This window comes from Acanthopagrus latus, chromosome 13, assembly GCF_904848185.1.
Source record: "Acanthopagrus latus isolate v.2019 chromosome 13, fAcaLat1.1, whole genome shotgun sequence".
NCBI classification, from domain to species: domain Eukaryota; kingdom Metazoa; phylum Chordata; class Actinopteri; order Spariformes; family Sparidae; genus Acanthopagrus; species Acanthopagrus latus.
This window is the reverse complement of record NC_051051.1, coordinates 27,692,861-27,706,725: the sequence shown is the minus strand read 5'-3', so window position 1 is coordinate 27,706,725 and position 13,865 is coordinate 27,692,861. Positions and strand designations below refer to the sequence as shown.

Below are 13,865 nucleotides of genomic sequence, written 5' to 3'. Positions count from 1 at the left end.
CAGACCTGAAGGACGAAGGTTCTTAAAGTCAGACGACGGTTTTATCATCTCTCACACAGTGTGAGTGTTTCTGTGTGGTTGAGTTCGACCACCTGGGAGTCAAATCACTGTAAAGAACTGAGAGAATAAAATCAGATAAACTTTAAAATAGACTGTGTTGAAAATAACTGTTTTAATGAGCAGGTGTGAGCAGAAGAAGCTGATCTGTCACGCTGAACTTCAGACGCAGCTCATGATGTGAGTGTGAACTGTGGCCAACATCATGTTCAGACATCCGGTGGTTTCACGCTCTAACAGCGGTCTCTGACTACACAGCTGCATCACCTACACACAGCTCCACCATCATCTCCGTCATACGAAACGTGATACGTGATACGATTTGAATGGTGGTTTGCAGAAATGTCAAATATTTTACTCTGGTGACTGGGCTGGTAAATCAAAGACAGATCAAATAACTATATTCAAACTGAATAACTCTGTCTGGTCCACATCAGCTCTGTGGCCTGGACGTGTGGACGTGGTCTGGATGTGGTCCGGACTGGTCTGGATGTGGTCCGGACTGGTCTGGATGTGGTCTGGACTAGTCTGGACTGGACTGGATGTGGTCCGGACTGGACTGGACTGGTCTGGACTGGACTGGACTGGTCTGGATGTGGTCTGGACTAGTCTGGACTGGACTGGACTGGTCTGGATGTGGTCTGGACTGGTCTGGACTGGACTGGACTGGTCTGGATGTGGTCTGGACTAGTCTGGACTGGACTGGACTGGTCTGGATGTGGTCTGGACTGGTCTGGATGTGGTCTGGACTGGTCTGGACCCCTGCGGTGTGCGGTGGACTGCCAGCAGCTGGAGGACATGCAGGAGCTGCTGTGCTTCAGGTAAGTGAGTTGCCTCTGCAGCAGCAGACGTTGAGGCTGCACACTCACTTACTCATCCAGTTACAGGCAGAGAGAAACCTGGTGAGACAGTCAGACTCTCTCTGTCTCTGTCAAGGAGTTTCACCGCTGTGAGCTCAGGTCAGAGAAAGTTTACCTTCCTCAGTCTGTACCTGAAAATAAGGTTGATATTTTTTCTCCCCCAGAAGAATATTGTCTGTTCTTATTAGAGTCTCTGATAAAAACGAACACGCTGAAGCTTCAGTGCACACGGCTGCCCGCCCGATTACACTTTCCTTCCTCTTTTAGAGCATGTTACTGGATAATGCAGCCAGTGAGCAATTCTGCTGCACTGTAGCAGCGGCCCAGTGCAGGCCGGAGACCTCGCTGTGCATGAAGTTCACAATGTGTCACGTTGCACAAGAGAAGGAACAGAGGACGGAGACAGAGAGAGAGAGAGAGAACAGAGGGAAACAAAAGAGTGGAGGAGGCGAGGGAGTGCTGGAGGTTGAGTAAAGGAGAGCGACTTAATGAAAAGACAATCACAGCTTCAGCAGCGTCAGATAATCAGCGTGATTTGGTGTTCGAGACGACTAATGAGCCACTCTGCATTGTATCGGAGCTCTTCTTCTTCTATGGTGTCACGTACAACACCTTGAAAACATCATGTCATTCCTTATCAGCGTCCATAACGAAGCTCGACATGGAGAGAAGCTGTCAGTCCTCAGAGTCACAGCAAAGCTCATCCGTTTGTCCGTCTGTCTGTCCGTCCGCCTCTCTGGCAGCTCGTACCATCCGTCCTGCCCGTCCTGCCCGTCCTGCCCGTCCCGTCGGCAGGTTGTTGGCTCTCGTCTTGTTGCATCGATGGCTCTCGTCCAGGTTGTTGTTTTGCAAATCACAAATCTCAAGTGTGGACACTCAGGTTCAAGTCTCAAGGACTAAAGTTTGAGTTTGATACATGAAGCAGCGTGTTCTGACTCCAGCACATCTCTCAGCAGTAATCTGTCATATCCTACATCCTGTTAGACTTTCAAAATAAAGCTTGCTGACACACAGGTCACATGTTATGATGTATTGCGATGTTTGTAACTTAGTGGTCACTGTTTAGTCAGGTCACATCTCACCTCTGACCACCAGGCGGCCTCTGTCTTTACATGCTGTTTCAGAACGTCTGAGCTTTAATAAAGTTCTGTGTTCACATGAGAATGTCATGAAAACGCTGCTCCTGATCCACACAAACGGCTGATGATGCTGCAGCATACATGACAGGCCAGTAGGTGGCAGCGTTTCTGCAATGAACACCAAACAAACGCTTTTCCTACAGGACGGTGAGTCATGACATCACAGTGAGTCATGACATCACAGTGAGTCATGACATCACAGTGATGGTGCAGCACATCTACTCTTCATCTTGTGTAAAATGTTAATTTTGTGGTATTTTAACCTTCTTTGTTTAAATCAGAGGCAGTAGAGAGCCGACAGGAAGTGAGGGGATGATGACACTCAGGACTCTGACCCGGTCTGACCGACCTTCCTGATTGTTCTGGGTTTCCTCCTGGTTTCACATCGATCCTGTATTTTGATTTGTGACAAACGTTCTGCTGTAATGTTGCTCCTCATCGTCCTCGGCGAGTCGCTGACAGACGGAGGAAAGAGAAAGAAGTACTACTAATTTCAGACATCCTGGAAATAATTGTTCCTGTTTCTAATGAGCGTTTATATGAACGTTGTAAAGTGCGTCGCCGACGTCAATCAGCAAGGAGAGAGTGGTGTCTCAGCCTCTCTGAGGGAGACGGTCACACAATGAATAACTGAAGAGAAACTGATGAATATTAATTTATGCCACAGATTCACATCAGAGGAGAGAATTATTCTCAACTCTGTCCTGAGAATTACAAATCAAATTGGAGGTATTTAACATAAAAATGCTGTTTCCTTCTGTGTCCAACCAGCAGACGTCAGGACTCACAGCTCACCCCACACACACACACACACACACACACACACACACACACACACACACTACCGTTCAGGTCTCAGGTCACCCGTTGGACTCAAACCAGGAGGTTCTGATCGCAGCTCAGCGTCTTAAACTGGTTTCTGTCGTCGACCCTGACTTTTAAAAGTAATGTGAAATCTAAAAATCACATGAGCCTGTCTGTGACATTTTAAGGTCAACATGAGCTGTAACGCTTCACTTTCAAGTCGCCTTCATTTCCATGGCAACTGTGCACGTGACCCGTCTGAGGAGGACCGTGTGATGCCGTCGAGAGCAGCAGAACCGGCTGGTAAATGGACCTTGATTGGATTTGTGTTGTCAGCATACAAACTGATGTCATCACGTCTTGTTTCTTACATCTAATGTGTGAAATATGTGTTTACCACACCGGCCTCCGTGCGGCTGTGTTACATGTGATGGATGTGTTTTTGGTGACGGCTTTATTACTTTTCAGACTCTGTGATTCACGAGAGTCTCGACATCGACAGCGAGCGCAATTACCCTGAAATAAGACGATGGCTGTTTTCAATACAGAACAAACGAATCGATCAATCAGGAGGAGCAGACGTCTGCGGGAGGCCGTCGCTGCGACATGCTACATGGGTCTGAATGTTAAGATACAGAACAGGCGCTGGTTCTGCTGCAGCACTGGAACAAAAAGAGCAATATCCATACATCACAGGACGCGTCCAGCAGCAGGATTATGACTGCAAACAAAGACTCCTGTGGGAAGAGGCGTCTCATCAGGATGTGAATGTAGCACCATCCAGAATGATAGCAGCCCTCTTTGTCTGAACTACAGGGAGAAGAAAATTACATACACTCAGTAAATCCAAATGACAGCACGCAAGAAAGCAATGCTTCAGCTGCAGTGGAATGAATTCCTCCGGCCCGGCGGTGTGGCAATCATCGAGCACTAAAATAGCTCACGAGGGGTCTTTGATGGCTGTTTTCATGGAGGCACAGCGAAGTCAGATGCAAACAAAATGGGCTGGAAGAATTGTGGAGACACACAGAAACTTTCAAAGTGCACCGATTGGTTTGAGACAAACAGTCAACACAACACAACACAACACAACACAACACAACACAACATCGTGTGAGCATCTCACATAAAGCACACAGTGAATATTTCCTCAGCTGCAGGTTCTGCTCTAACTGGCTCGGACCTGCTCAGCTCTCAGCGCCGCCAGCAGAACTAACCCGGTTATCTTTGTAGCCAGTTTGTGGCCACACAGCTGATTATTTTAATGAGATGTGAGGATTTCTGCAGCTGTTTCTGTGGTGACAACATCTGGACATTTCTGAAAAGACGTCAGGACATTTTCCAGCCATGTTTGTGGAGATAAAATCAGGTTCTTTGAGCTGAAACATGATGTTTTCTGAACTCTAACCAGCTGGTTTCTGTGTATAGAACTAAGCAGCCCATAAAACTGAACACAGAACATACTGAGGGAGTGTAGGAATATAAAGGTAATGTTGCTCATGAGAGTTGAACCGTGTGATCAACCCGATCAACAGGGTGACAAACACGACCCGTCTGATCGTCTGCAGGTTCCTACAGCCACTGAGTAAAATGAATGAATGGTGCTAAAATGAGGATTTAAGACACATTTTACACGTTAGAATAATATACATCTCCAGCCCATTATAGCCCGTTGGGGATCTTAGAGAGATGAGGCGATGCAAGATGTTTTCCAAGCACTCTAGGTCATTGGAAATACCTTAATTCTTCACACAGCTCCTTAAACATGCCATTTGTATTCAGGTCTGGTAGAAATGGATCCGGTCGCCGGTGATGTACTCCAGCAGCAGCGACAGCAGCCGCCCGCGTCAGTCCTAATGCTGCCATTAAACATTTCCTAAATGAAGGGTTGTGGGCCTGTTTGTTGCCGCTCCATGCATGACATGAATACACAGATATTTTAATGAGCTCAGGTTCTTTAACCTGAGAGCGTGTTTCTCATCAGGTCCTGACTCCAGCAGCCAGAACCTCCCACACAGAGACGTCTTCTGCACACTTTATTCTTTAATGTTCGGAGGAAAAAGCTCTTCTGTGTTTTTATTGCTGCTGGATTCCTTCTATTGACGAGAGCGTCTGTAACGTGAGGAGCACGACGATCAGCCCTGATCCTTTACAGTGAGCAGGAACAAACCTGGTGTCCTGATCATGAAATATATTAAAAGATGGATCTGCTGTGATAAATGAACCGTCCTCACGTCTGATCAGTCAAACGTCAACGTATCAATAGTTCCCAAACTCATCTGCAGTGAAGAAACTGTGTTGTAACTGTGTAGAGACACGACATGTTATGACACCATGTGTTATTTCAGTGCGGTGAGTGACGGACGTCTCTGGTGTTTTTGCATATTTGTTTGTGTTAACTTTGCAGCTGATCCTTAAATCTTGTAAATATCATCATTGATTGTATATTTATTATCTTTGTGGATTATGTTGCTGTTATTTTCTAGGCATACACATATATTTTGTAGTTTGTTTTGTTGTATTTTAGCAAAACCTGCTGCTCATTTAGGTTGATCATTAAAATAAAGAACAATTATATATGGGCATATGTCCATGTCAAATATAAAAATTCTTATAATAAAAACATATAAAAAAATATATGAATAAAAACACCTTCTTTCAGTAAGGAGTAATCTAATGTGTTAATATTTCCAAACCAGTAATCAGATTAGAGTTTCTTATTTAAGTCACTGTGTGCTACTGTGCTTTTTGTCATTTTCCTCAGTAAGAATATATATTTTTCTTCTTCGTCTCGGGGAGTCGACACAAACACAAGCAACAATGGAGGGAGGAGAGAGATGCAACACAGTCATTATTTTGAGTTTGTGTCAGCTAAAGATGAGAATATTAAGGTTCTTTGTACATTCTGTGCTGGCTGCACTTTCTAAAGGAGTAATCAGTAATCAGATTACTTTTTCAGGTAACTGAGGCAGCACTGTCTGCGGGGCTAAAGCTCCGGATGTTTTGCACTCCTAGCGACGCCCTGATCTGGATCTGAAAGCGTTTCCTGTCAGAGCCGCAGGGGAATTCTTGTAGAAGTTTGTGGTTAAACAGACTTTAATGTTCCTGAATGAGCTCTGTGTTTAAATGCTGTGTTCAGAGGACACGCAGCCTGTAAGTGTGTCGCTGCCGACTGACTGATGAAGAGGAGCTGTAACTCCTACAGACAGCACGCTGGTCTTTCTTCAATAAAAAGTGCTTTATGATGTTTACATGTTGTTTCACTCTGCTGTGAAACCAACAGGAGTGATTAAATGTTTGTATGGATGAAAGAAGTCAAGCTGGGAGCTAATCGACCTGACTCACTGGAAGGTGGTGATATGTTTGTATTTGTCAAAGATACAGACGATATAAAGAAGCTTCACAGCGGATCTTTGAGGATCACACACTGAGATGTCTCTGTAAACACTGGACCCTGAAAACCCCCGAATCAGCAAACAGAAATATAACATCCGGTCAGTGAATCCACTGAAGACCATTTTGTTGGAGCTCTCCATATATTAAGTTCATGTGGACAGAGACACATGAAGACACAGAGTCTGACTTTAGATTCATGATATTATGAGGTTGTTTTTCAATTTCAGATTTCATGTGCTGCTCTGCTGTCGTCCTACATCGACAGCAGAGCAGCACTCTGAGTCCTCAGTCACCCTCCAGACGACCTTCTTGTTCGTCCAAAAGCTTCATTATGTCCCTCACAGGACAACAGATGTTCAGCGGGCAGCTTCCTGTGTTGGTGCTCAGAGTCTAAGTGTGTTGAGGGTTCAGATGGGAACGACACAAACGTGACAACAACCTCATGCCTGGATGTGTGAGAACAGTTCTGCCGTGTACCTGAGACAGAACGTCTAATTGGAGCCAATCATCAGTCCTCTGCTGATTATGGATAAATATAGTACATAATGCCTCCTCTGTTGCTCCGTCCCCTCCAGTACAGACGAGGGGAGGACAGACAGCACAGAGGTGTGAGACAGAACCATGAGTAGTGACGGTGCCTCACCTCCGGTCGGGCAGGATGGGGACCCTCCAGCCTTTGATGAAGCTCAGGTTGTTGTCAGAAAGTTCCACCTGCAGAGGAAGTTTGGGCACCCAGACGGTCAGCTCCAGCGGCGCGCTCAGGTGCTCGTAGCTGAAGATGACCCTCGCGTTCATGGACCCCCGCGTCTCTTTCCCGTTGACGAACACGTAGTCACAATTCATGGACACCTGGGACAGATCAGGGTCAGAAGTCAGACCATCTATATGGTAATGGTCACGGCGGTGGGGGAGGATGTCAGTGACGTGTGATGATATATGGCACAGTATGGACGCAGCTGTCAGCACCACAATTCATCACAGAGCTTCTCAAGGTTGATACTATGTGCAGAGCAAATATACAGCAGAGATGTGAGGTGTGAAAGTTCACAGCACATAAAACACTAGATGTTGTCTGAAAGAATCAGTTAGCCAACAATTAAACAAAGCACAGAATATGGATCAACTTCATGTCTTTTTGTGTTTCTCTGTGCTCGTGGTCCGGCTCGGTTCAGGGGGAAAAAATCACTTGGTTAGTGTTATAAAAAGGTTCTGCCAACACAGACTCCTCAACCTCTATCACACCTCAGAGATGATTTACAGACATGGAGGCAGAACAGACAGAGGAACACAGACACCACATCTTCACTGGAGCTGCTAAGCTAACAGCGTTAGCGACCTGTGATCACCTGCAGGAGGTGACTGTTTGACTACATTCGTGTTTTTTATGAATTCATTATTTAAAGAGCAACTTTATCTTTCATGTGAAATCATGTTTCTGAGTCCAGTATAGTGTTTACTGATCATGAGAGGTTAAATTAAGGCTGTAATTCATGATTCACTGTTTCATTAATAATCCAGTAATCTGAAACAAATCTACAACAAATCACTGCAGTGAAAAAAGAACGATCTCCAGTCCTGATGGATGTTCTCTCTGGATGTGGTGGAGGATGAGACGAGTTGTACAGATCCATCTGATGTCTGCAGGCTCTTCAGCTGTTCAGCAGAACTGCAACAGAACTGTTCTGTGGACTTTGACACTTATATATATACATATATCCTCTGGAGGAGGAGAGGAGGACTTTATATCCTCAGGAGGAGGAGAGGAGGACTTTATATCATCAGGAGGAGGAGAGGAGGACTTTATATCATCAGGAGGAGGAGAGGAGGACTTTATATCATCAGGAGGAGGAGAGGAGGACTTTATATCCTCAGGAGGAGGAGAGGAGGACTTTATATCCTCTGGAGGAGGAGAGGAGAGGAGGACTTTATATCCTCAGGAGGAGGAGAGGAGATGAGGACTTTATATCCTCAGGAGGAGGAGAGGAGGACTTTATATCCTCAGGAGGAGGAGAGGAGAGGAGGACTTTATATCCTCAGGAGGAGGAGAGGAGGACTTTATATCCTCAGGAGGAGGAGAGGAGATGAGGACTTTATATCCTCAGGAGGAGGAGAGGAGAGGAGGACTTTATATCATCAGGAGGAGGAGAGGAGAGGAGGACTTTATATCCTCAGGAGGAGGAGAGGAGGACTTTATATCCTCAGGAGGAGGAGAGGAGAGGAGGACTTTATATCCTCAGGAGGAGGAGAGGAGAGGAGGACTTTATATCCTCAGGAGGAGGAGAGGAGAGGAGGACTTTATATCCTCAGGAGGAGGAGAGGAGAGGAGGACTTTATATCCTCAGGAGGAGGAGAGGAGAGGAGGACTTTATATCCTCAGGAGGAGGAGAGGAGGACTTTATATCATCAGGAGGAGGAGAGGAGGACTTTATATCCTCAGGAGGAGGAGAGGAGAGGAGGACTGGGTTTGTGTATGAGCTGTTCTGAAGAGTCCCCATTAAAAGAGTGATATAATGAGTTAACATGATACATCTCAACAGCTACACGTCAGACTGTCGTTGACTTGATATCAGGAGGAGCCTGCTGGACTCTTCAGATGATACGAGTGTGAATATGTATCAGGGTGTTTCCACTGAGGCCGTGCAGTCAGCAGGTTTCTCTGCGGCCTTGGCGGCTCGGTGCTGATCCGCAGCTGTAAACAAAGCTGCTGGCTGAGTTCTGCTCGGACCTCATTTGCATCTTTTATGCAGTCAAATGATGTCTTGGTAGTAAGTCAGTGTTTGTCGAGCGTGTTGAGTGTGAATTAGTGATGCAGGCCACGTCTGCGGCCTGCACCTCGGCTGTCCGCTCGCTGCATCATGATCTATGAACAATTAGACACATGATCTGCCAACACAAGCTTTTAGGCAAACACATAATTCATATCACATGAAGGCTGACAGCAGCGCCACATTTCACATGAACTTTAGCTCATTACACCTACACGCCGCATTAACAAACATATTCACGTGTCTCATGAGGCGGTTCTGTAGCGGGAGCTCATCTGCGACAGAGTGTGGACTCAATATATGGACGGTTCTAAATTTAACGCTCAGCAAATGCCATTTTTAACTTAAAGCCATTCTTTAGCTTCCCCATCTCGTCAGAAAGCTCCGGCTCTATTTGAATTATCATAAATACTTGTCCCCCTCTAACACTAAATTATTAACTGCGATGGATCTGGAGGGCTTTGCTTTTGGGCTCCCATCGAAGATTTATCTAGTGGTGGGAGGTAGCTGGCATTGTAATCAGAGGATCTAATCTCCTGCAAATGGAGGTCGGGCTGGCCAGTCTTCTCAGGGCTGGGGATTCATCATAACTGGGAGGAGGTCCGGGTAATATAATTCCCCCTCCATGCAGACTGGCGGAGGAGGTGGAGGAGGGAGGAGGGACTTCTTAAGATGACAGTCTTTCCCTCTGCTCCAGTTAATGCAGTCCTGCAGGTCTGACCTCCGGCTCCCGCAGTATCAGCTCCTCTGTGTTATTGTTCTGTCTGCTCGATCTGAGCTGCAGAAGAAGAAGAAGTAACTCAGCACAGTGACCTCGGCCACCTTGATTAATCACAGCGTGGCCTGCTGCACGAGAGTGAGTCGAGAACATCTGCCTGACATGTACTCCCTCCGCCTGCAGCCACACACACACGTGCACGCACGCACACACTGATGGAGCGCCGCCGCTGCAGCGCCGCTTCAGCTCCCGCGGCTACTGCTGCTGATAAACTTGGCCAGCTAATTGCAAGTCAAAAGCTGTTAGCAACTGCGGGTATCAGTGGCCCTGTGGGGGCTCGCTGAGGAGGGCTTTCACACACTGAGCCGCCACACGCCGTCACACTGCTGCTAATGCGCTGTGGCATCCTCCGTGGTGCCAGCAGATTGCCTGGGTGGAGACGGATCATCAGGACAAGTGAGGGCGCTGCCTGCTGTTGGTGCTGCAGCGGTCACGTGACGCTCAGTGAACGACCGGTGAGGTTAATAAAGGTGAGGACACCTCAGGACCTCTCACACATTTATTCCATAACATTAACTGAATTAATTTCCCAAACGGTTCCAGTGGAGGCAGCAGCTTCTGTCCTTCAAGCTAGCAGCGCTTTAATAGCATCCAGACGTGATCATTCATGAACACAGAGCAGCTGATTCTCTGCTCAGCCACATTCTGCACCAACAACACATTCATCACCACAATGTGTTATTCCATCCTGACGATCACACAGTTAACACAGGCTCATCATTTACACCCCCAAGAGATGCTTCAGACATTTAGTCCTGAACCTCCACAGAGGCAGGAGAGGTGCCAGAGACCAGTTCACCTCCTCCATCAGGCGAAGTCTCGTAGTCCACACAACATTTCTGGAGCTTCTCTGGAGCTTCTCAGGAGCTTCACAGCGTTCACTGTTCCTGCTTTAAATCGATGCAGCAGAGACATCTAGTATGCAGTATGAGCCAAAGACTTGGGTTCCTACACTTCCCAGGATGCAACTCCCCTCCTTCCTAATAATAATGATGGTTTTGGCCTGTTGGGGGCAACAGAAACACATAGAGAACAGAAACGTGATGAACCTTTATCTACACGTTAGTTATAGATGTACAATATGTGCCCTCTTTAGTTTTCTTTTAGAGATGTGTTAACTGATTATAAAGGGATAAATTAGGCTGTAATTCATAATTTACTATTTGATGACTAACCAGTAAACTGAGTCACTGCAGTGAAACCAGAACAGTCTGGAGTCCTGTGTGGATGTTGTCTCTGGAGGATGATGTTCTGTGGACGCTCAGACAGGACAGTGTACACATTTTAATTTAAAGAGTATGTTGAACATTAATGTGGCAGCAGGAAAGGTCACACGAGGAAGAATACGACCCGCAACATCCTGGACTCGAGCCCCAGTAACCACGGTTACACGTGCAGATGTATGAGCCAGCTGGTCGACCCAACAGATCAATGCAGAAATAAACAAAAGCTTGAACATGTTGGAGCTGTTATCATCCCAGAGGTGGTCAGAACCAACACTCGGCTGGCTGCTGTTGTTCTCACTCTCAAACACTCGACAGGACGCCAAGTGATTTTCTCTCCCACGTCTCAAAGTCAAAGAATAACAAAGAATAGATGAGCGCAGGAGAAAAATGGAGGCATGTTGATGACGTCCCCTGGCACGAGTCTCCAAACAGAAACCATAATTATCCCAGATCTGAAATTTGAATATTCGCTGAATTAATCGCCCCAGCGCTCTGCCAAATGGAGTTTCCAGTTAGCGATAACATATGTATTAAATGAATGCTGAATGAGAGCTGACATATGGCTAGCATTACTGGGATTGTGTCTTGGAGCTGTTGTGAAGCTTTTCCTCATGTGATGGATGTGAGCTGGCTTCAAGAGCAGTGCGAGCAACGAGTTCATTTAGCTCTGTTAGCTAAATGAGCCAGCCTCCATTAGCCTGTTGTTGGGAGGATTAATGATGGCGAGTGTGAGAATGATGTGTTGTTCTGGAAAGCTCCCACTTTTGGAAACGTTTGGATGTAATTTAAAAAAATCCTCATATTTTTATTGATTTCATAATAAAAGAAGTGAGCTGTAGCCTGATGACAATTTAGTTTCCATTCATCTCAACTGTCAGGTGGAGGCAGAACTCTGAAGCAAGACCGCAGCAAACAAAACCAAAATGATGCTATGACTCTGTTTATATATGATACTATATCTGTCCTCAGGGACCAACATGCACAAGGTTATTCACACAAAGACAGAAAGAAGTTCATGTAGAACATTTGCTGAATTAACAAGAAGGTCCAAATAATGCAGAATGAGTCAGAGACAGAGTTTCACAGAGTTTATAAAGTGTCTCCAACTCAACAACTCACTAAACTGACACATTTGTGAATGGAGTCTGGGGACTTTCTCCACGGGGACAAAGAAGTCGCCTATATTGTTCCTGTTTAGTGTCTTTGTAACATGTGACATGTTTAGATCAATAACATGTTTCTTCTTTCATAAATGGAGTGTAAATGGTGAAATCAGTGTAAACAGTGTGTTCAAACAGCTGATCAGTGTTGGCAGGTAAGACTTTAGCACTTTAGACACAGAAGCAGACAGGCTGGTACAGACATGCTGCCACAAACTGACACTTTTTACAAGGAGACAAACAACTTCAGCTGAAACATTTAATGCTGAATTTACAACAAGGACACAATGAGTCAGAATCTGTCAGAGACACAGTTTCATAATGTTTATAAAGTTTGTTTTAACTCAGCAACTCTTAAAATCACCACATTTGTGAAGGGAGTCTGGTGATGTTACAACTACTTTCATAATCTGCTAAAAGCCTCATGTGGGAAAACTTTCCAGAAGATTTCGGAGCCTTGCTGCAGGGATTTGCTCCCATTCGGCCACAATAGGATTCATGAGGTCCAACACTGAGGTTTGGCGATAACGTCTGGCTCACAGTCAGCGTTCAAACAAAAAGCTTTGTGAACAATGTGAAGGAGAAGATCTGTGCAGGCCAGTCGAGTTCAGCAGTTCAGTCTGCTGTCACAAACATCACAGCGTGTTGATGTGAACTGAGCTGAACTCAGGTCAGTGAGGTGATGAGAGACACTACAGGTGAACCTCCCCTGTTCATTACTTAGATTAAAACTAGTGTGTTTAAAAATGTAAATAATGTGTGTTGATGTCCAGAAGAGAAATCTGAAACAAATACACAAAATACACAATGTGTGTTTTCACAGTGAGCTACAGTTATTTATGTTCAGTTGTTGATATCTGTGTGAACTGAATGATGAAGGTTACAGTCCTGTACGTTTACTATAAGAAATAATCACATTCTTCATGTCTTCACGTGACGTCTGTCTTCCACAGTAACGTCTGCAGCTTCCAGTTGGACCCGGTCTGTCCCGCTGTCATCAGCTCATTTCTCATCTTTAGATGCTAAATGTGGATTTGTGTTAAGGTAAATGCGTCGCACTGATATGCATGTGTTGCAGTGACCAGGAGCCTTGGGTGTGATATAGTATGTGTGCAGGACGACTGCAGGCAGGAGATGTGATGTGCAGACACAAGGCCTTATCTCTGTGTTCACATGGGCTCTGTGAGTCACTGTGCCAGGCAGAGGATGATGGCCGGCGAGTCGCTCCAACCCCCCGACGCTCTCCCACCGCCTCCTTCCTCTGTCCTCATACAGCGAGGGAGCCTTAATGATTCCTCCTGCACATGCACACACACGCAGATACCACTGTGCACACAGGCCTGGTTTATCTGCTGTAGGCTCTTGATGCACACGGCGGCTTAGTTATTTTAGAATAAGAAGGAACTGAAGAAATAAATAAAAGTTCCAGTAGAGAAGTGACAGCCTCTCACCTATTTTTACTCTCAGAGGTGGAGGAAAAACACTCCCGCCTGTGGGCTGGCAAACATTTAGATAAGAAGAATGCTGGCTGAAAACAGAGCTTCATCAGGAGAAGTCTATTTTAATCTGAACCATGATCGTCCTCTAACCCAGCACCTTGTTCTCAGTGCATGTGAGCTGCACACACCAGGTGCTGGTGGACGCTCGCTGGAAACACTGAGTGAGTTAATCACACATTCT

The 13,865-nt window shown here is 45.9% G+C and overlaps 1 protein-coding gene across 4 annotated transcripts in view; it reads right to left on the bottom strand.

The window, feature by feature from the left end:
- tmem132e (transmembrane protein 132E) overlaps positions 1-13,865 on the bottom strand; it is a 342,045-nt gene that overhangs the window by 22,896 nt on the left and 305,284 nt on the right. For all 4 annotated transcript variants that reach the window (XM_037119152.1, XM_037119153.1, XM_037119154.1 and 1 more), the window contains exon 6: positions 6,900-7,105. In XM_037119152.1, the coding sequence (XP_036975047.1) occupies positions 6,900-7,105 (206 nt within the window). The remainder of the gene's footprint in view (positions 1-6,899; positions 7,106-13,865) is intronic.